Raw genomic sequence first — 22542 nt, 5'->3', positions numbered from 1 at the left:
TACCATTTTACATTCCCACCAGCAATGAATGAGAGTTCCAGTTTCTCTACATCCTCACCAATACTTTTTGTTTGTATTTTTTATTCTAACCATCCTAGTAGGTGTGAAATGTTTTTTTTTTTATTTTTATTTTTGAGACAGTTTCACTTTTGTTGCCCAGGCTGGAGTGCAATGGCGCGATCTCGGCTTACCACAACCTCCACCTGGGTTCAAGCGATTCTCCTGCCTCAGCCTCCCGAGTAGCTGGGATTACAGGCATGCGCCACCATGCCCAGCTAATTTTGTATTTTTAGTAGAGTCAGGGTTTCTCTATGTTGGTCAGGCTGGTCTCGAACTCCCGACCTCAGGTGATCCACCCACCTTGGCCTCCCAAAGTGCTGGGATTATAGGCGTGAGCCACCAAGCCCGTCCTAAATGTTATTTCATTATGGTCAGTCCTGCCATTTTGACCTGCTCCTTTTCCATGGCTTCAGCAAATTATTATTATTTTTTTTTGAGACAGGGTCTCGCTCTGTTACCCAGGCTGGAGTGCAGTGGTGTGATTGTGGCTCACTGTAGCCTCGATCTCCTGGGCCCAAGCAATCCTGCTACCTCAGCCTCCCAAGTAGCCGGCACAGACCACAGGTGTGTGCCACCGTGCCTGGCTAGGGTTTTTTTTTTTTAATTTTTATTTGGTAGAGGCAGGGTCTCCCTATGTTGTCTAGGCTGACCTCAAGTGATCCTCCTGCCTCAGCCTCCCAAAGTGCTAGGACTGCAGGTGTGAGCCACTGCACTTGGCTTTTTTTTTTTTTTTTTTTTTAAAGACAAGATCTTGCTCTTGCCTAGGCTGGAGTGCACTGGCACAATCGTAGCTCACTGCAACCTCAAACGCATGGGCTCAAGTGATCCTCTTGCCTCAGCCTCTCAAGTAGCTGAGACCACAGACACACACCACCATGCCTGGCTAATTTTTAAATTTTTAGTACAGACAAGGTCTTACTATGTTGCCCAGGCTGGTCTTGAACTCCTAGCCTCAACTGATCCTCCCACCTCAGTCTGCCAAAGTGCTAGGATTACAAGTGTGACCGCCATGCCTGGCCTGGCTGCAGCAGATTTTATCAGGGTTTCCTATCCCCTTCATTTGGCTGCTGTTTCATGTGGCAGCAGCTGTCATCAGCAAGCTTGAACATGAAACAGCAGCAGATATAATGAGACACTGTAAAAACAAGAGAGCTACTTCAGTGCCATCAGCTAGGCTTTCTCCTTACTTTCCTAGCAACATATGAAAGTAAAAAGCCTGGAAGATGCGGAAAAGAATCCCAAAGCCATTGACACGTGGATTGAGAGCATCTCTGAATTACACCGTTCTAAGCCCCCTGCGACTGTGCACTACACCAGGTAAGAAATACCACATTCTTTGCAACAGTAACACATAGTAACCTTCACTACCTGTGAACTATTGCTCCTGAGAAGAGGCCCAGAGGCTGAGAACATATTTGATCAACCTGAGGTCCTGTGGATCCTGGCAACTACTGGCTGAGATTGTAGACATAAAGATTGTAATTTCTCTAGTATTACTTAGCTAGCTCCTCCAAACCCCAGGCCCTGGGTAACATTGGTATGCCCAGTCTAGGTTCTCCTGAAGCCTTCCTGATGTGCCAGATTGAAGACCTCTCCTTCATCCTAGAATATGCTGATCCAGAGGTTGCTGATGTTATCAGTTCACGTTTCTTGTTCATATTTACCTTTATACTTTTAGGCCCATGCCCGACATTGACACGCTGATGCAGGAATGGTCCCCGGAGTTTGAAGAGCTTTTGGGCAAGGTGAGTGGAAGGTAGCAGGAGGTAGGGTAAGAAAGTACAGTATTCGCTCTAGGGCCCAGTGTTTTTTCTCTTCCTCCATTATTATTATTGGTAACTTTTTTTTTTTTTTGAGACAGGGTCTTGCTCTTCCCAGGCTGCAGTGCAGTGGCATGATCATGGCTCACTGCAGCCTCTACCTCCCGGGCTCAATGGACCCTCCCACCTCAGCCTTCCTAGTAGCTGGGACCACAGGCATGCACCACCACACTCAGCCAGTTTTTTAATTTTTGGTAGAGACGAGGTCTTGCTTTGTTGCCCAGGCTGTTCTCAAACTCCTGGGCTCAAGCAGTCCTCCTTCCTCAGCCTCCCAAAGTGCTGGGATTACAGGCATGAGCCACTCCGCCCAGCGATCATTAATTTTTTTTTTTGAGATGGAGTCTCGCTCTGTCGCCCAGGCTGGAGTGCAGTGGCATGATCTCAGCTCACGGCAACCTCCACCTCCCAATTCAAGTGATTCTCCTGCCTCAGCCTCTCGAGTAGCTGGGATTACAGGTGCTTGCCACCATGCCACCATGCTAATTTTTGTATTTTTAGTAGAGAAAGGGTTTCACCATGTTGGCCAGGCTGGTCTCAAATTCCTGACCTCAAGTGATCCATCTGCCTTGACCTCCCAAAGTGCTAGGATTTCATTAACTTTTTAATGGTAACACATGAAACCCATGTATGTGTGGTAATTTGATATATAAGAAAGATAGTTTTTTTTTTTTGTTTTTTTTTTTTTGAGGCAGAGTCTCACTCTGTTGCCCAGGCTGGAGTACAGTGGCGTGATCTCGGCTCACTGCAACCTCCGCCCCCCAGCAGGTTCAAGCAATTCTCCTGCCTCAGCCTCCCAAGTAGCTGGGATTACAGGCATCTGCCACTGTGCCTGGCTAATTTTTGTATTTTTAGTAGAGACGGGGTTTCACCATCTTGGCCAGGCTGGTCTTGAACTCCTGACCTCATGATCCACCTGCCTCTGCCTCCCAAAGTGCTGGGATTATAGGCGTGAGCCACTGCGCCTGGCCAAGAAAGATAGTTTTTTAAATGATTGGTGATAGAATTAGGGTATAATGAGACAATTATTTGAAAAAAATTAAAGTAGGTTTCTGTCTCAACCATATACATATGTGAATTTCAGATGATTTAAAGAGTTAATGTGGGTCGGGCACAGTGGCTCATGCCTGTAGTCCTATAATTTTGGGAGGCTGAGGCGTGAAGATTGCTTGAGCTCAGGACCAGCCTGGGCAACATAAGGAAACTGTCTCCAAAAATAAACAAATAAATAAAAGAAGGGAAAAAAAGAGTTAATGTAAAAATAAAGCCATGTAAGTAATATAATAAAATATAGGAGATACAGAAGGAGCATGACTGAAAAAATAAATGAAATAAAATATAGGAGAAATTTAATTCTCCCTTTTTAAAAAATTCAAGTGTCTTATAACTTAGGGAAATTTAATTCTATTAGGATAGTTAGGTGTTTCTCAGTGTAATAAGAAACTTAAAAGTCATATTGAGACCGGGTGCAGTGGCTTAGGCCAGTCGCGGTGGCTCACACCTGTAATCCCAGCACTTTGGGAGGCCGAGGCAGGTAGATCATCTGAGGTCAAGAGTTTGAGACCAGCCTGGCCAACATGGCGAAACCCCATCTCTACTAAAAAAAATACAAAAATTAGCCAGGTGTGGTGGTGGGTGCCTGTAATCCCAGCTATTCGGGAGGCTGAGGCAGGAGAATCACTTGAACCTGGGGGCGGAGGAGGGTGCGGGGGTTGCAGTGAGCAAAGATTGTGCAACTACACTCCAGCCTGGGTAAAACAGCGACACTCCATCTCAAAAGAAAAAAAAAGTCATAATGGAGTGGGAGGCTGAGATAGGAGGATTGCTTGAGCCCAGGAGTTTGAGACCAGCCTGGGCAACATAGACCCATCTCTGTTAAAACAAAAAGAAAAGGCCAGCCACAGTGGCTCATGCCTGTAATCCTAGCACTTTGGGAGGCCGAGGCAGGCTGATCATGAGGTCAAGAGATCGAGACCATCCTAGCCAACATGGTGAAACCCCATCTCTACTAAAAATACAATAATTAGCCAGGCGTGGTGGTACACACCTGTAGTCTCAGCTACTCGGGAGGCTGAGCCAGGAGAATCGCTTGAACCTGGGAGGCGGAGATTGCAGTGAGCCGAGATCGTGCCACTGCACTCCAGCCTGGTGACAGGGCGAGACTCTGTCTCAAAAAAAAAAAAAAAAAGTCATAATGGAGAAAATGTGACAGTTTAAACTCATAGAAATGAAAGGTTCTACATACCAATAGACACCATAAACAAAGTTAAAAGACAGTAGCGGTCTGAGAAAAAATATTTTATGTATGTATGTAATAGAAAAAATTACCGTCCAAGCAAAGAGCTCTTATGTATCAATAAGAAAATGAAACTGGGCCAGGCACGGTAGCTCATACCTGTAAATCCCAACACTTTAGGAGGCTGAGGCTGAGGTGGGACGATTACTTGAAGCCAGGAGTTCAGGACCAGACTGGGCAACAATAGGAGACTCTTCTCTACAAAAAAAAAAAAAAAAAAAGAAAAGAAAAAAGGAGCTGGACATGGTTGGCTCATGCCTATAATCCCAGCACCTTGGGAGGCTGAGGTGGGCAGATCACCTGAAGCCAGGAGTTGGAGACCAGCCTGGCCAACATGGCGAAACCCCGTTTCTACTAAAAAAATTAAAAAATTAGCTGGGTGTGGTGGCGGGCACCTGTAATCCCAGCTACTCAGGAGGCTGAGGCAGGAGAATCTCTTGAACCCGGGAGGGGTGTGGATATTGCAGTGAGCCAAGATTGCACCACTGCACTCCAGCCTGGGTAATAGAGCGAGACTCTGTCTCCAAAAAAAAAAAAGTCATAATGGAGTGGGAGGCCAAGATGGGAGGATTGCTTGAGCCCAGGAGTTTGAGACCAGTCTGGGCAACATAGACCCATCTCTATTAAAAGAAAAAAAAAAGGCCGGGCGCAGTGGCTCACGCCTGTAATCCCAGCACTTTGGGAGGGCGAGGCAAGCATATCACGAGGTCGAGAGATCAAGACCATCCTGCCAACATGATGAAACCCCATCTCTACGAAAGATACAAAAATTAGCTGGGCGTGGTGGCGCACACCTGTAATCCCAGCACTTTGGGAGGCCGAGGCGGGCGGATCGTGAGGTCAAGAGATTGAGACCATCCTGGCCAACATGGTGAAACCCCATCTCTACTAAAAATACAAAAATTAGCCAGGCATGGTGGTGCATGCCTGTAGTCCCAGCTACTTGGGAGACTGAGCCAGGAGAATCGCTTGAACCCGGGAGGCGGAAGTTGCAGTGAGCCAAGATCGTGCCACTGCATTCCAGCCTCATGACAGAGTGAGACTCTGTCAAAAAAAAAAAAGTCATAATGGAGAAAATGTGACAGTTTAAACTCAGAAATGAAAGGTTCTACATACCAATAGACACCATAAACAAAGTTAAAAGACAGTGGCAGTCTGAGAAAAAATATTTTATATATGTATGTAATAGAAAAAATTACTATCCAAGCAAAGAGCTCTTATATATTAATAAGAAAAGGAAACTGGGCCAGGCTTGGTAGCTCACACCTGTAATCCCAGCACTTTGGGAGGCTGAGGTGAGACGATCACTTGAGGCCAGGAGTTCAGGACCAGCCTGGGCAACAATAAGAGACTCTTCTCTATTGGGGAAAAAAAAAAAAAAAAAAAAAGGCCGGGCACGGTGGCTCATGCCTGTAATCCCAGCACTTTGGGAGGCCGAGGCAGGCGGATCACGAAGTCAGGAGATCGAGACCATCCTGGCTAACACGGTGAAACCCCGTCTCTACTAAAAATACAAAAAATTAGCCGGGCGCCGTGGCGGGTGCCTATAGTCCCAGCTACTTGGGAGGCTGAGGCAGGAGAATGTCGTGAACCCGGGAGGCAGAGATTGCAGTGAGCCAAGATAGCGCCACCGCACTCCAGCCTGGGCGAAAGAGCGAGACTCTGTCTCAAAAACAAAAAAAAAAAGAAAAGTAAAAGGAGCTGGACGCGGTGGCTCATGCCTGTAATCCCAGCACTTTGGGAGGCTGAGGCGGGTGGATCACCTGAGGTCTGGAGTTTGAGACCAGCCTGTCCAACATGGTGAGACCCTGTCTCTATTGAAAACAAAAAAATTAGCCAGGTGTGGTGGCACACATCTGTAATCCCAGCTACTCAGGAGGCTGAGACAGGAGAATTGCTTGAATCCAGGAAGTGGAGGTTGCAGAGAGCTGAGATCACGCCACTGCACCCCAGTCTGGGCAACAGAGCAAGACTCCGTCTCAAAAAAGAATTTTTTTTAAGTATCAAAAAAGAAAAGGAAACTGAACAAAGATGACCAACAGGTCCTTCCTAGCCATCATGTTTAAACTGCTGCACCAGCTCCCCAGCATTCCCTGCCCTCTGTCCCTGCTTTTTCTCGATAACACTTATCTTCTAACATACCATAGACTTTATTTACTTATTTTGTTCTTCCCTACTAAAATGTAAGCTCTACAAAGACAGATAGTTTTTGGTATATGAAGAATTGATTGTAAACGCACAGAATTTGGAAACAGTCTCTTTCCTCAGAGCATTTTGAAGCTGTAGTTGAGGGGAAGGTGTCTGATTAGGGGATTGAATAGCTAGGTTGCAGTACATCCATTCAGTGAAATACTATGCAATGGAATATTATTTGGCCTTATTTTGCTCTAATATGAAGAAATAGCAGTGATATGTTGTTAAATGAAAAAAGCAAATTGCAGCAAGTTGCAGAACTATATGTACTCTGTTTTTTGTAAAAAGAGAAAAGAAGTTTTAAGAAACCAGTAGTTTAAAAACTTCACACTGTGACTTGTTTAGATCCAGAGCCTGTTACCTGAGTTAGATGTCATGCCCATTTTCTCTGTTCATAAGGTGTCCTGGAATCATTAGGCATTATAACACCAAGTAATGCATATATAACTGTTAATACTTGCCCATAACTTGGTATCAGTTTCTTTTTCACAGATTCCCACAGGAAAAAGAGTATGGCAGTGTATTTTACCTATAAAACGTATGACCAATTCCATACTGATCAGGGGAAAAAATAGCATGTTGTATTATTTTGCTAGGCTGCCATAACAAAGTACCACAGACTGAGTGGCTTAGACATCAGAAATGTATTATTTCATAGTTCTGGAGGCTAGTAGTCCAGTAGTAGTCCAAGATCAATTTGTTGGCATCGTTGATTCCCTCCCTCCCTCCCTCCCTCCCTTCCTCCCTTCCTCCCTTCCTCCCTCCCTTCCTTCCTTCCTTCCTTCCTTCCTTTTTTTTTTTTTTTTACAGGGTGTTACTCTATGCCCAGGCTGGAGTGCAGTAGCTCAATCTCAGCTCACTACAGCCTCAACCTGCTGGACTCAAGCAGTCCTCCCACCCCAGCCTCCCAAGTAGCTGGGACTACAGATAGTCAACACCACACCCGGCTAATTTTTTTGTAGAGATGGAATTTCACCATGTTGCCCAGGCTGGTCTCGAACTCCTGGGCTCAGGCGATCTGCCCACCTCAACCTCCCACAGTGCTGGTATTACAGGCGTGAAGCCACCACGCCCCACCAAGATTGATTTCTTCTGAGGGGTCTCTTCTTGGCCATCTTCTGTCTGTGTCTTCGCATGGTCTTCCCTCTGTTGTGTGTCTTTGTCCTGATTTCCTCTTCCTATAACGACACCAGTCATACTGGATTAAGGCCCACCCTAATGACCTTGTTTTAATTTAATTATCTCTTTAAAGATGTTATCTCCAAATATAGTCACATTCTGAAGTACAGGGAGTTAGGAACTCAATATCTGAATTTTAGGGGAACACATTTCAGCCCATAACATGGGTCTTATGCTAGAAGCTCTTTTGCTTCAGAGAGAGAGAGTGGTTCTGGGACCACTGACACCATCCTTTTGACTTTGGTCCTTCCATGCCCCTTCCAGGTAAGCCTGCCCACAGCAGAGATTGATTGCAGCCTGGCAGAGTACATTGACATGATCTGTGGTGAGTTCCTCCTTCCTTTCCTCATCCCCATCTCTGGATAGAGACCCTCTAGGCTTTTGGACAGGCTTGTTTACTCTGGGAAGATAGTATCTTGAGTTTTAGCCTTCACTTTAAGCCCGTTGTGCTCTTTGGCAGCACTCAAAGGTCGTGTTTGGGCTTATGTGACTACCTGCTGGGTATTTAACCCCCAAAGTCATAGTTATACCCCATCTGCCAGGGGTTTGCCTATGCTAAACAGAAGTGCCCCTAATTCCCAGAGTTTGTTTGGTTCTGTTCCTGGAAGTTCTTCTTCATTTCAGCCATTCTAGACATCCCTGTCTACAAGAGTCGGATCCAGTCCCTCCATCTGCTCTTTTCCCTCTACTCAGAATTCAAGAACTCACAGGTGAGCCAAGCATCAGGGGTTGACTTAAGCTGTAGAGAGGATCACTACAGTTTCTACTGTTCTGAGCTTGCTGTGATTGCATCCTATAGCAATGTAGGATGTCTCTGCCCAGTTACCTTTGCCCTTTCCCATAATTAGGAGAGCAAAGGAGGCAGGGATGGAGTTTTCAAGGGGACAGTGGAGGAAAAAAAGGGTGGGTGGAAGTAGGAGTTGTGGGCCTTAGATGAAATCAGGTGAGGATCTACAGAGGACACTTGTTCTTTCAGGAGAACCAAGTGGCCTCATGAATGGAAGCAGGAAGGAAATAAAGGGGGTTCATTTTAAAGAAATTAATTCTTGCTAAAATATAGCAATTAGCATATCCCTAATACTGAATGTTCTCTCTCCTCTTCCTTGCAGCATTTTAAAGCTCTCGCTGAAGGCAAGAAAGCATTCACTCCTTCATCCAACTCTACCTCCCAAGCTGGAGACATGGAGACATTAAGCTTCAGCTGAGACACCTCCCAAGCTGCTGTTTCAAGGCTGAGCTGGCCCCTCTGCCCCAGCTGAGATGGACAGATCGTTGTCAGCTACTTGATATCCTTGCCTATGCCACAGCTTGGCTCAGGGGCAGTGCATGTCCTGCTGCCCTCTCTGCCAGAGGGCATAGAATATGTCTGTTTAATGAACCTGCCTGCCTCAGATTGCTGTCCCCGGGGAGTTAATGCATCTACACCACTGTGGGGATTTGAGTTAGAAGAATTGGAATTTCTGAGATCCTATGGAGCTTGGATTGGGAGGAAAGCTTAAAAGATGTCCTTTTTGTGAGAGCGATGGAATTGTTTTCTTTCATTCGTAAAGTTAGTGGGTAAAGATTTTATAAATCAAATGCTCTATTTTATTGTCAGATTATTCTGCTATTTAATATGAAAGAGAAAAGGCTGACTGAGCATAACGCAGAGACACAGGAACTTTGCTTAGTAATGGGCATTAAATGAAGAGTAGTTAAAGCAAACAAATTTTGTGAAATAAAATGAAACTCCAATCCTCCAAGATTGGCAGTCGAGGGGAATCATTTTTCCTCTGGAATTTAATTTTTCTAAGTGTCTCTCTTCAGTTAATGCTGCCTTCCTGAGGCTGTCTGGCTCCAGACCTGTCTGGTTGTGGTCTCAGGGAGCGTAGCTATTGCGGTAATCCAGGTGAGAGGTGATTGGGGTGGCAGTAGTAGAGATGGACAGATTCAGGAAATATTTTGGAGTTATGTCAGCCAAGCTCCAGTCAGGAAGTCTGAAACCATGCTAGTTATTTCTAACAAAGGTGTTTAGCCAGGCACAGTGGCTCATGCCTGTAATCCCAGAACTTTGGGAGGCCGAGGCAGGCAGATCACGTGGTCAGGAGTTCGAGACCAGCCTGGCCAATAATATGGTAAAACCCCACCTCTACTAATAATACAAAAATTAGCCGGGTGTGGTGGTGCATGCCTGTAGTCCCAGCTACTCAGGAGACTGAGGCAGAAGAATCACTTGAACCTGTGAGGCGGAGGTTACAGTGAGCTAAGATCATGGCACTGCACTCCAACAAAGCAAAACTGCATCTCAAAAAAAAAGGGTGTCTAATATGGGGAATTGGCCAGGTGCAGTGGCTCATGCCTGTAATCCCAGCACTTTGGGAGGCTGAGGCGGGTGGATCACTTGAGGTCAGCAGTTCAAGACTGGCCTGGCCAACATGGTGAAACCCTGTCTCTACTAAAAATACAAAAAATTAGCTGGGTGTGGTGGTGGTCACCTGTAATCTCAGCTACTCAGGAGACTGAGACAGAAGAATCACTCGAACCCAGGAGGTGGCAGTTGCAGTGAGCCAAGATCGTGCCACTGCACTTCAGCCTGGGCAACAGAGCAAAACTCTTTCTCAAAAAAAATATATAATAATATGATAAATTGGTTACAAAAGTGTTGTAGAGGCTGAAGGAGCAAAAGGGAGAACGGAGGGTACTGAGGAACATAAAAGTTAAAGGGGTGGTAGCCATTGCCGGCACTGGTAGCAGAGGTGCTGTCTAAAAAAACAAAACAAAAGAAAACAAAATTGATACCATCAGCCTAATAGATACACAATAAACACATAGGTAGGAGAGGAACTGTTTCTTACAAACCCTTTAACTCTGATCATCATGTTTGAATTTAAGGAGCAGGCACATTTGAGCTGATGACAAACTTTGAGCTGACAAAACAAAACTGAGGCTTACAGCAACCTCCACCTCCCGGGTTCAAGCGATTCTCCTGCCTACGCCTCCCGAGTAGCTGGGGTTACAGGCATGTGCCACTACACCCGGCTAATTTGTTTTGTATTTTCAGTAGAGACGGGGTTTCACCGTGTTAGCCAGGATGGTCTCGATCTGCTGACCTCATGATCCGACTGCCTCGGCCTCCCAAAGTGCTGGGATTGCAGGCATGAGACACTGCGCCCAGCCTCACCCAGCTAATTTTTGTTTTTTTGTTTTGTTTTGTTTGTTTGTTTGTTTGAGACAGAGTCTCGCTCTGTCACCGAGGCTGGAGCACAGTGGTGCAATCTTGGCATACCGCAGCCTCTGCCTTCTGGGTTCAAGCAATTCTCCTGCCTCAGCCTCCCGAGTAGCTGGGATTACAGGCATGCGCCACCACAGCTGGCTAATTTTTGTATTTTTAGTAGACACGGGGTTTCACCATGTTGCCCAGGCTGGTCTTGAATTCCTGCCTTTAGGTGATCTGCCTGCCTTGGCCTCCCAAAGTGCTGGGATTACAGGAGTGAGCCACTGTGCCCAGGCTTAATTTTTGTATTTTTTTTTTGTAGAGACAAGTTCTTGTTATGTTGCCCGGGCTGGTCTCCAACTCCTGGCCTCAACTCATCCTCTGGTCTTGGCCTCCCAAAGTGCTGGGATTATAGGCATGAGCCACTGTGCCTGGCCCTCAATATTTATTTATGATTTGCTATTGTTTGACTATTTGTTTCCTCCAAAACTCATGTTGAAATTTAATCCTCATTGCGGCAGTATCAAGAAGTGGGGCCTTTAAGAGGTGTTTGGGTCATGAGGGCTCTGCCCTGATGAGTGGATTAATCCACTCATAGATTAATGGGTATTAAATGCATTGGCGGGTTATCATGGGAGTGGGACTGGTGGCTTTATAAGAAGAGAGACCTGACTTAGCATGTCCAGCCCCCTTGCCATGTGATGCTCTGCATTACCTCAGAATTCTGCAGAGTCCCCACAAGCAAAAAGACCCTCACCAGATGTGCCCCTCAACCGTGTACTTCCCAGCCTCCAGAATTCTAAGCGAATTAATGCAGGAACAGAAAACCAAATAGTGCATTTTCTTACTTGTAAGTGTGAGCTAAAAAGGCCGGGCACAGTGAGTCACACCTGTAATCCCAGCACTTTGGGAGGCTGAAGCCGGAGGACTGCTTGAGCCCAAACGTTTGAGACCAGCCGGGGAACAAAGTGAAACCACGTCTCTACAAAAAATACAAAATTAGCCAGGCATGATGGCATGCGCCTGTGGTCCCAGCTACTCGAGAGGCTGAGGTAGGAGGATCGATTAAGCCCGGGAGGTCGAGGCTGCAGTGAGCTGTGATTGTGCCACTGCACTGCAGCCTGGGTGACAGAATGAGACCCTGTCTTAAAACATATATAAAAATAAGTGAGAGCTAAACATGGAGCACACATGGACATAAACACGGGAAGAACAGACACTGTGGACCACTAGAGTGGTTGAAAAACTACCTATTGGATACTATGCTTACTACCTGGTGTAATACCAGGTAACAATCCTGCACATGTACCCTGTGTATCTAAAATAAAAGCTGAATTTTTTTTAAAAAATTTGTTTTTAATAAATGACCCAGTTTTAGGTATTATTATAAGTAACAAAAAATGGACTAAGACATTGTTCTTTTGTTAGGTGAAGTTTCTTTTTCTTTTTTCTTTTTTTTTTTGAGACAGGGTCTCGCTCTGTCACCCAGGCTGGAGTGCAGTGGCGCAATCTTGGCTTACTGCAAGCTCCGCCTCCCAGGTTCAAGCCATTCTCCTGCCGCAGCCTCCTGAGTAGCTGGGACTACAGGTGCCCGCCACCACGCCCGGCTAATTTTTTGTATTTTTAGTAGAGACGGGGTTTCACTGTGTTAGCTAGGATGGTCTCGATCTCCTGACCTCATGATCCGCCCACCTCAGCTTCCTGAAGTGCTGGGATTACAGGCGTGAGCCACTGTGCCTGGCCTGTTAGGTGAAATTTCTAAACAGTGAAAAGTACAAATCAAATTAACATTTGATCACTTTTTAAACAACAGCTTTATTGAGATCTAATTCACATACCATAAAGTTCATCCTTGTATAAGTGAGTGTTTTTTAGTATGTTCACAAAGTTGTGCATTGATCACTACGAATTCCAGAACATTTTCATCACCCAAAAAAAGAACCCCATATTCACCAGTAGTCACTCCCCATTCTGCCCTCCCCCCAGACCCTGGCAACCACTAACTTGCTCTCTTGACTCTGCAGATTTGCCTACTCTGGACATTTCATATAAATGGAGTCAAACAACGTGTGATCTTTTGGGTTTGGCCTTTCACTTAGCATAATGTCATCAAGGTTCTTTCATGTTGTAATCTGATAGGTTTTGATCTGCGTAACAAGCAGGGGTCTCTTAATCTGTGTCTTCTGAAAAAAAGAGTGTTTGGCTTTCATCAACTTCTCCAAGGGGTCTGTCACCCGACAAAGGAACAAGGAATCCCTGATCTAAGGGATGTGTATCGAGAATTGGGACAGTAGTTTGCCAGTCCACCCCCTATTGAACATTTGGCAAGATGGAAGCCTTGTCAGGAAGAGTAAACTTTCTGGTAATTAAGACCTTGGGTGCAGCTGAGAGGAGCTCAGAGCTTGCAGTCTTGCCAAAGGGCTATCAAAGGAAGAGCCCCAGGACCTTCCGAGGGAGCATGGATAAGCAAGTCAAAAGAAGTGACAGCAAGGCCCTCTGGCTAAGAAAAATTTTGGAGTGGCAAGGAGCTCACACGCAAAATCAGTAGAGGCCAGAACTCAGCTCCTTTCAGGTGGCTGGCACGGCCTTAGCCATTCTAGGGAGGAAAATACTGAACAAGAGAGAAAGGAGGAAAGGGCATGAACCAGAAGCCCCCACAGCCATGGAAGCCAAGCCAACCCGTAGTCCCACCTAGTGGGGAGGCTGAGGCAGGAGAATGGCAAGAACCTGGGAGGCAGAGCTTGCAGTGAGCCGAGATTGCGCCACTGCACTCCAGTCTGGGCAACAGAGCAAGACTCAGTCTCAAACAAAAACAAAAACCAGAAGATAAATCTGCGCTCAAAATGTCATCACATTTCTAGGCTTTTCCCGCCTCATGATTCTCCAATGTAATTTTTTTTTTTTTTTTTTGAGACGGAGTATTGCTCTGTCACCCAGGCCGGAGTGCAGTGGCATGATATCGGCTCACTGCAACCTCCGCCTCCCGGGTTCAAGCAATTCTTATGCCTCAGCCTCCTGAGTAGCTGGGACTACAGGTGCACACCACCATGCCTGGCTAATTTTTGTATTTTTAGTAAAGATGGGGTTTCGCCATGTTGGCCAGGCTGGTCTCGAACTATTGACCTCAAGTGATCTGCCCGCCTCCGCCTCCCAAAGTGCTGGTATTACAGGTGTGAACAACTGCGCTGACCAAAAATTAAAATAAAGAAAAAATCACAGCCCATCGACAGAGCCGATGAAAACTTACACTGGAGAAAGTACACCCTCCACAATACACGGTGCTGGGAAAATTGGATAGCCACCTGCAGAAGAACAAAACTGGACCCCCTATCTCTCATGGTATATAAAAATCAACTCAAAATAGATTAAAGACTTAAACATTAGACCTGAAACTATAAAAATACTAGAAAAAAACCTAGGGAAAACTCTCCTGGACATTGGTCTAGGCAAAAAATTTATGACCTGGCCGGGCACGGTGGCTCATGCCTGTAATCCCAGCACTTTGGGAGGCCGAGGCAGGTGGATCACAAGGTCAAGAGATCGAGACCATCCTGGCCAACATGGTGAAACCCTGTCTCTACTAAAAATACAAAAATTAGCTGGGTGTGGTGGCACACGCCTGTAGTCCCAGCTACTTGGGAGGTTGAGGCAGGAGAATCGCTTGAACCCGGGAAGTGGAGGTTGCAGTGAGCCGAGATCACACCACTGCACTCCAGCCTGGCAATAGAGCGAGACTCCGTCTCAAAAAAAAAAAAAAAAAAAAAATGTATGACCAAGACCTCAAACGCACAGCAACAAAAACAAAAATAGACAAGTGGGTCTTAAACTGAAAAGCTTCTGCACAGCAAAATAATGAACAGAGTGAAGAGACAATCTGTTGAATGGAAGAAAATATTCACAAACTATTCATCCAACAGGGGATTAATATCCAGAATATGCAAGGAATTCAAACAACTCAACAGGAAAAGAAACCAAATAATTCCATTAAAAAGTTGGCAAAGGACAAGAATAGACATTTCCTTTTTTTTTTTTTTTTTTTTTTTGAGATGGCGTTACTCTGTTGCCCAGGCTGGAGTGCAGTGGCACGATCTCAGCTCACTGCAACCTCCGCCTCCTGGTACAAGCGATTCTTCTGCCTCAGCCTCCCAAGTAGCTGGGATTGCAGCTACGTGCCACCATGCCCAGCTATTTTTTGTATTTTTAGTAGAGATGGGGTTTTGCCATGTTGGCCAGGCTGGTGTCAAACTCCTGAGTGCAAGTGATCCGCCTGCCTTGGCCTCCCAAAGTGCTGGGATTACAGGTGTGAACCACCATACCTGGCCGACATTTCTCAAAAGAAGACATACAAACGGCTAACAGGTATATGAGAAAATGCTCAACATCACTAATCATCAGAGAAATGCAAATCAAAACCACAATGAGATACAAGCTTACCCCAATCAGAATGGCTATTATTAAAAAGACAAAACCTGGCGCAGTGGCTCACGCCTGTAATCCCAGCACTTTGAGAGGCGGAGGTGGGCAGATCACGAGGTCAGGAGTTCAAGACCAGCCTGGCCAATATGGTGAAACCCCATCTCTACTAAAAATACAAAAATTAGCCAGGCATGGTGGTGCACGCCTGTAGTGCCAGCTACTGGGGAGGCTGAGGCAGAAGAATTGCTTGAACCTGGGAGGTAGAGGTTGCAGTGAGCTGAGATCGCACCCCTGCACTCCAGCCTAGGTGACAGAGCAAGACTCTGTCTCAAAAAAATAATAATAATAATTACAGATATTGATGAGGATGAGGAGAAAAGGGAACTCTTATACTCTTATATTGGTGAGAATATAAACTAGTACAACCACTATGGAAAACCGTATGGGGATTTTCTCTTTTCTTTGGAGACAGGGTCTCACTCTGTGGCCCAGGCTGGAGTGCAGTGGAGTGATCTCAGTCACTGCAGCCTCCGCCTCCTGGGCTCAAGTGATCCTCTTGCCTCAGCCTCACAAGTAGCTGGCACTAGAGGTCCACGCCACCACACCCAGCTAATTTTTGTGTTTTTGTAGAGATGGGACTCTCACCATGTTGCTCAGGCTGGTCTTGAACTCCTGGGTTCAAGTGATCCACCCGCCTCGGCCTCCCAAAGTGCTAGGACTACAGGTATGAGTCACCACACCCGGCCTGTGATTTCTCAAAAACTAAAATTAGGATTACCATTCAATCCAGCAATCTTACTTCCGGGTATCTCCAAAAAGGAAAAGAAATCAAAATATCAAAGAGATGCCTGCACTTGGATGTTTATTGCTGCGCTATTCACAATAGCAAATATCCAGAATCAGCCTAAGTGCCCATCAATTGATCAATGGGTGAAGAAAATGTGGGTGAAAGAAAATGCGGGATAAAGAAAAGGAGTTAAAGGGTACAAACATATAGTTAGAAGGAATAAATTCAATGCTTGATAGCAGACTGGGGTGAGTATAGTTAACAAAACTGTATTGTACTTGGGTAATGGACACCTTGAATATCCTAACCTGATTACTACACATTATACACATGTCACACCAGCCTGGGCAATAGAGTCAGACCCTGTCTCTACAAATTTTTTTTTTTTGGATGGAGACTTGCTCTGTCACCCAGGCTGGAGTGCATTGGCGTGATCTCGGCTCACCGCAATCTCTGCCTCCTGGGTTCCAGCAATTCTGCCTCAGTCTCCCGAGTAGCTGGGACCACAGGCGCATGCCACCATGCTCGGCTAATTTTTTTTATTTTAGTAGAGATGGGGTTTCACCATGTTGCCCAGGCTGGTCTCGAACTTCTGAACTCAGGCAATCCACCTGCCTCGGCCTCCCAAAGTGCTAGGATTACAGGCGTGAGCCACCATGCCTGCCCCCTCCAAATGTTTTTAATTAGCTGAGCACAATGGCACACACCTGCAGTTCCAACTACTCATGAGGCTGAGGTGGGAGGATCCCTTGAACACAGGAGTTCAAGGCTGCAGTGAGCTATGATTGCACCACTGCACTCCAGCCTGAGTAATAGAGCAAGACACACACACACGTGCTCTCTCGCGCGCTCTGTATACACACATACATATATATGTAACAAAATTTCAATGAACCTCGTAACTTTGTACCAAAAAAAATCACATCCCAGTCTGAGCCTTCTGTTCCCAAGGGCAGGACAAAGGGGCTCAGCATTCTTTAGCCCAGTCCTGAGATGGGAAGAAGCGGCTGAGTGAGGACCAAGTGACAATCAGATGCTAGTTATAGCCAAGAGCCCCTGAAATAGAAAATGCCAATCTGGCCATTGGGAACAGTATAATTAAAGAAATATTATTTATTTTTCTGAAGCACATTTGGTAATGTCAGAGTTGAGTGGTGGGTATACAGGTGCTTGCTATATTTTTTCCACTGTGAGACTGGAAAACTTCATTTAAAAAACATATTAGGCCGGGCGCAGTGTGGCTTATGCCTGTAATCCCAGCACTTTGGGAGGCTGAGGCGGGTGGATCACCTGAGGTCGGGAGTTCAAGTCCAGCCTGACCAACACGGAGAAACCCCATCTCTACTAAAAATACAAAATTAGCTGGGCATGGTGGCGCATGCCTGTAATCCCAGCTACTTGGAAGGCTTAGGCAGGAGAATCACTTGAACCCAGGAGGTGGAGGTTGTGGTGAGCCGAGATCGCACCACTGCACTCCAGCCTAGGCAACATGAGCAAAACTCTGTCTCAAAAAAAGAAAAAAGAAAGCATATTAGAAGAAGGCTGGGTGTGGTGGCTCATACCTGTACTCCCAGCACTTTGGGAGGCTGAGGTGGGCAGATCACTTGAGGTCAGGAGTTCGAGACCAGTCTGGCCAACATGGTGAAACCCCATCTCCACTAAAAATATAAAAATTAGATGGGCGTGGTGTAAGGGGTCTATAGTCCCAGCTACTTGGGAGGCTGAGGCAGGGGAATCGTTTGAATCTGGGAGGCAGAGGTTGCAGTGAGCCGAGATCACGCCACTGCACTGCAGCCTGGGTGACAGAGTGAGACTCCATCTCAAACGAAACAAAATAAAACAAAAACAAAAACATATTAATAGAAGAAATGAAGCAGAGATATGTAAATTAACTCAGTCAAGTTTATTAAACTTACTGTGTGCTCAGCACTGTCCTAGGCAGTAACATGAAAAACATTACAAAAGATCTCAACAAGGGAAAAATATATTCTGTACTATATTAATTTCCAATCATTTACATGTTGCTTTTTAAAGCGTTCTTAGGTTGTTTTGGGGTATGTGGTCTCCTCCTTTCTCCATGTCCCCCTAAAGCTTCCACACTGTTGAATTATGTGCCTGTGGTGACCATCCTCCGGGAAGGGCACCTTCCTGCTCATGAAGCAACCATGGGTTGGTCAGGGCTGGGGTCCCGTGGTGGAGGAGACATGCTGAGAGGAAAACCATCAACCCCGAGAGCTCAGGACACTCACAGTGAATCACAGAAGGCCAAACTTGGGGAGGCCACAAAGAGGGCTCTGGGCCCCTCACTCACCCCCTCCCCTAGGGGATGTGCTTAAAGTGCTAACACCGTAGGAAAATGATGCATAGCTACAAGCCGTCCTGGGTGCTACTACACTCATCGCCTGCCTCTTCCTCCCTGACTTGTGCTAATACTGGGTGATGGCACAGGCCAATAGAAAAGTCTAGTGCCCAGTGAAGTAGTAGAGAAGGTCCAACATGTAACCTAGAATTCCCAAGAGGAGGTGGGGACAGAAGAGAAGAAGTGAAGGGCAGAGAGGTGTGTAGCAAAAAGGACTAGTTTGTGCTTGGCCAGTACCCCTGGGTCAGGGGTTGGTTCCTGTGCAAAGGGCAATTTGGTTCTACACAGCTAGCAGGGTCCTAAATTTTACCTGAGGGAACAAGGCTACATAGCATAGGAAGGAGGAAAATCCATGCAGGGCCCTCCCTGTCCCCCACACAGGCACGCCCCCATGCCTACTGTACAAGGTGCTGTGGAGTACTGGGGTGGGGCATACAGCAGGCCATGCCACACTTGGATGCTGGATGACATCTGAACACCCCTGGCCAAAGAGCTCCCTCTGGAAGGGCCTAGTCATCGCATGCAGGGCCCACCCTGAGTCAGCATGAGGGGCTTAGGTCCAACTGGTAGCCTTGCCAAAGATACCTGTGCCCCTGCGGGTTACAGCCCAGTGAAATGCATCATGTGCATGACATAGAGGGCACCCCAGCCAGGAGGGCAAGCAAAACTGGCAGTGGCATAACTTCTTCGCGTTGGTGATGTAGCTAGGCAGAGGATGCCTTGGAGGAATGGGAGGGTGTCCAGAGGCCAAGAGAATACTCCTGTCTCGCCCTCAGCTCAGAGCCAGATCTCATCACTGCTCACGCTGGACACTCGATAGATATAGCCCAGCATTGGGAGGCGGATGAAACCTGTGGGATCAAAGAAGCCCGCGGGGACTCAGTAACGCTTGTTACTTGGAATTTGGGAGAGCCCTCTCTGCCTCCTGGGCACTTGGAGGCCTCTGGCATAAGCACAGGGCTGGGGGGCAGAGGAGGAGGGTGGCAGGCCCCTTCCCCAGTACCTCGGCTGGTGAGGAGGCCGCCGGGCTCTGGGTCCAGAAGCTCTGGCCGGCTGTTGTTCTGAGCCATCTGCCGGTCTGCTGGTTTCACTGCTGGTTGACAGAGGGCAGTGTTCAGGACGAGGAGTGTGCCTGATGGGGCCTCACTCCTCCCAAGCACCAAGTTCTTTTTTCTCAGAAGCACTTCTGGAGATTAAGCAGGGGCAAAGAGCGGGGCCCTAGATATACCTCTGGAATCTGGAGTGAGGTCATTGAGCTGAAGGTTGGACGGTAGGGACATGTTCTCCCGTGGCAGGCGCACGTTGTTGAGTTTTAGGTTGTTGGAGTCACTACAGGGAGGACAAAGTTCGGGATGGATATGCGTCCTGGCACAGGCACTCACGGCTGCCTCTACCAGAAACCCCAGGCTCCCTCCTGTCCCCATCCTGCATTTCAGTTAGGCTTGTCCACCTAGCCCAAGGAAGAGTTACCTTGATATCAGAGATGGGCGCCGGGAGGGGCCTGCGGAAAAAGAAACCATGTCCCTAATTCTCAATGTGCCCTCCCACGCTGGGCTCTCCTCCTACCCTTTCAGACCCAGGACCCTCAGGCAAGGGGTCTCTCAAATGCCCAGGCCTGGCCCTGGGGCCAGAGACTGGGTTCCCAGTGCTTGACCCTGCTACCTGGGATGCATGGCACCCTACCCATGGCCACCCCCTGGAAGTGCTCTGCCACCGTCAGAGATGACTGGTTCTGCCCAGCTGCACTTGCTGTCCTGGCTGCTGCTCAGCCTGACCTCATCCACACTGCCCCCAGTGTCCCTGGCCTACCTTTGGTTTTCTTCTCTTTTCTGCAGACCAGGCAGGCCACCAAGGTGCTGAACCCCACGAGGGTGCCCAGGGCAAGCCCAGCAGCCACAACAATGCCCAGCAGTGGCACTTCCACCCGGGTAGCCAGAAGCCCTGGAGGATGTCCTCTGTGTCAGGTCCCAAGTGGGTAGTGCCCCAGCCCCAACATGCCATAGGTACTACTCTGCCCTCCTTGCCCAGGGTGGCTGGGGACAGTTCATCCACAAGACCCAACCACAGGGCAACAAGTATTCCCATTTCTGTATGGGGACAGGACCCCTGAGCCCATCTGAGGCTTTGCTGGGCCACTTGCTGGCCATGCTCACCTGGGGCTGGAAGCGAGGCACTGGTGACACCCACGTCATTGGTGGCCACCACCGAGAGATTGTGTGCCAGGCTGCGGAGCTGCAGCTGCACCGTATGGTTGGTGAGCCAGGGGTAGTTCTGCGCATCCAGCACCAGGAAGTCAGAGGTGTTGACAGTCACTGGCCCATCCTGGTCGATCCAGGTGACATTGGCAGGCGGGTTGGCACGCACCAGGGCAAACAGGACAACCAGGAGGCCTGGGCCCTGAGCTTCCTGGTACTTGGCACCGACTTGGGCAATCTCTGGCTTGACTGGTGCAAAGCAGAGGCCAATATGCTCTCACCACAGCCCCTCATACTTCTAGCCCTTTCTTCCCAAACCCAGATGGGAGCCAGGGACCTGGGCCTCTCCTCAGAGGGGATGCTGAGGAACAGGATGGCTGGTCTGCCAGAGAGGCAGCATTTCACAGTGATTATGAGTGTAAATACTAGAGCCAAATGCCCAGATGTGAATCCTGGCTCTGCTTCTTACCAGTGGGATCATCGCCCTGGGCAGATTGCTTACCTCTTTCTGCCTCAGTTTTCTTATTTGTAAAATGGTGACAACAATAGTAATGACCTCATGGGATTACTCAGAGGATAAAATGAGTTCATATTTGCAAAGTGCTGCAGTGTCTGCTAAATGTCCTGCGGACCACCTGCCTGGTGGGTGCTGGGGGTCCCTGGGCAGAGAACCTCTCTCCCTGCCCACCTCAGGGCCACTCACATTGCACATTGAGGATGACAGAGGCGTTGGCTGATCGGCCACTGCTGGGGTCCTGCAGGGAGCAGTTGAGCTCATGCTGAGCCCGATGGGCTGTGACTGTGAAGGTGCTGGTGCCTCCAGAGAAGGCCTCCCCTCCCACGCTCAGCAGTCTTGAGGTGTTGGCCTCCTGCAGCTGTCCATCCAGATACCAGGCCAATCTGGGGGTGCCAGGCCCCCCTGCCACCCGGCAGGTGAAGGCGTGGCGTTCATTCTCCCGAAGTGCCCGCTCAGCCCAGGTCTGACCATCTATTTGTGGCTCCAACTCCCCACAACCTGGAACACAGCAGGGGGGCTCTGGGAAGGGCTCAGGCAGGGCTGGTACTGTGCTGTGACCGGAATTGGCCCAGTGAGAGGAGCAGCAGACCAAGGGAAAGGGCGCCTGAGTCCTCTTACCAGGGACTGGCTGGTTGGACCTAGGGTAGGTGGGTGAAGGGAACAGGGACTCCAGGGCTTGGGGCCTGGAGTGGGTACCCAAACAGAAGTGCAGACAGGGGAGAGAGGGGACTTTGGACCCCAGAAGGACTTGGTCAACGACTGAACAGGGGTGTACCTGAGCTCAGAAGGGCTGGCAGGAGCAGCAGTGTGTGCCGGAGGGCGGCTGGGCCCGAAGGCAGCGCCATGGTGGCCCGGGCCTGGGCCCCAGGCTGCTGAGAGAAGGGGGCGGGCCTCCCTGTCAGCCAGGTGACAGCAGGCAGGCTTAGCAATTGCTCCAGGAATTTACTCTCCAGAAACAAAAAGGACCATGTACGGAAACGCAAATGTAGACCAGCCCCCAGTGGCGAAGGCACGGACACGAACGGCAAAGCCCAAAGGCACAGAACCACCCAGCAGACACATGGGCATCCTGCAGGCGCAGAACCGAGCACTGACTCCAGGCTACAGTACAAACAGGCACACACCCGCAGATACGCAGAAGCAACGAGCATCCGTGCAACCACACCTTGCACACACGCACACTCACACACACTCATACTCCACGCGCCCCTCCCCCAAAGGGATCGTCTTTCTCCTAATCCCATCCTCTCTCCTGCCCTGTTCCCTCTCCCATCCCTCGCCCTACGCCCCCTTTCCTGATGTTGGTGGCTCGGGTGGATGTCGGCGGAAGAGGAGAGGGTCGGAGGGTGGGGTCGCCGAGCATCCCGCCCCCTTCCCCTGCCACCAGTGCGGCTCACCTGGCTCCCTCCCCGAGCGCCGCCGGAGCAACTGCTCAGGTCTGATGAGCACCGCAGTCCGCTGCAGGGGCGGGGACTGCGCCAGGCGGGGCCAATCGATGCCCGACCACGGGCCCCACGGGCCCTTACCCGG

General features: G+C 48.4%; 2 protein-coding genes across 41 annotated transcripts in view; one reads left to right on the top strand and one right to left on the bottom strand.

Moving 5' to 3' along the window:
- The window catches only part of IFT46 (intraflagellar transport 46), a 21739-nt gene extending 12452 nt beyond the window's left edge, over positions 1-9287 (top strand). For all 5 annotated transcript variants that reach the window (XM_009247139.4, XM_002822553.5, XM_063711430.1 and 2 more), the window contains 5 exons: positions 1256-1377; positions 1739-1805; positions 7810-7870; positions 8170-8255; positions 8655-9287. In XM_009247139.4, the coding sequence (XP_009245414.2) occupies positions 1256-1377; positions 1739-1805; positions 7810-7870; positions 8170-8255; positions 8655-8750 (432 nt within the window). In that variant the 3' untranslated portion in view covers positions 8751-9287. The remainder of the gene's footprint in view (positions 1-1255; positions 1378-1738; positions 1806-7809; positions 7871-8169; positions 8256-8654) is intronic.
- On the bottom strand, positions 7149-22480 carry TMEM25 (transmembrane protein 25). 36 transcript variants are annotated; one of them, XM_054525201.2, is made up of 9 exons: positions 22410-22480; positions 21788-21907; positions 21199-21510; positions 20454-20744; positions 20110-20241; positions 19771-19801; positions 19529-19629; positions 19304-19393; positions 7149-7544 (listed from the first exon to the last, which is right to left on the bottom strand). In XM_054525201.2, exons 2-9 carry the CDS (start codon positions 21855-21857, stop codon positions 7339-7341), a joined length of 1233 nt encoding a protein of 410 aa, XP_054381176.1. In that variant the 5' UTR covers positions 21858-21907; positions 22410-22480; the 3' UTR covers positions 7149-7338. The 36 variants fall into 36 exon arrangements, with proteins under 36 accessions (XP_054381176.1, XP_054381179.1, XP_054381177.1 ...); XM_054525204.2 differs by having other exon boundaries at positions 19304-19390; positions 21788-21884; positions 22410-22452; XM_054525202.2 differs by having other exon boundaries at positions 21788-21884; positions 22410-22449.
- Between the last annotated feature and the right edge of the window lie 62 nt (positions 22481-22542).

The sequence above is a fragment of the Pongo abelii genome, chromosome 9, assembly GCF_028885655.2.
Source record: "Pongo abelii isolate AG06213 chromosome 9, NHGRI_mPonAbe1-v2.0_pri, whole genome shotgun sequence".
NCBI lineage: Eukaryota > Metazoa > Chordata > Mammalia > Primates > Hominidae > Pongo > Pongo abelii.
Note: the sequence above shows the minus strand (reverse complement) of the source record. Positions and strands in the feature narration are given on the sequence as shown.

Excerpts from the sequence above, each read along its gene's own strand:
- TMEM25 (XM_054525195.2), bottom strand. The coding sequence starts at position 22,256 with ATGGGATTAGGAGAAAGACGATCCCTTTGGGGGAGGGGCGCGTGGAGT. Across the intron at positions 20,242-20,453 it reads TGCCTCGCTTCCAGCCCCAG|GGCTTCTGGCTACCCGGGTG; the intron begins GTGAGCATGGCC and ends GACATCCTCCAG. Across the intron at positions 19,802-20,109 it reads AAAAGAGAAGAAAACCAAAG|GCCCCTCCCGGCGCCCATCT; the intron begins GTAGGCCAGGGA and ends CTTTTTCCGCAG.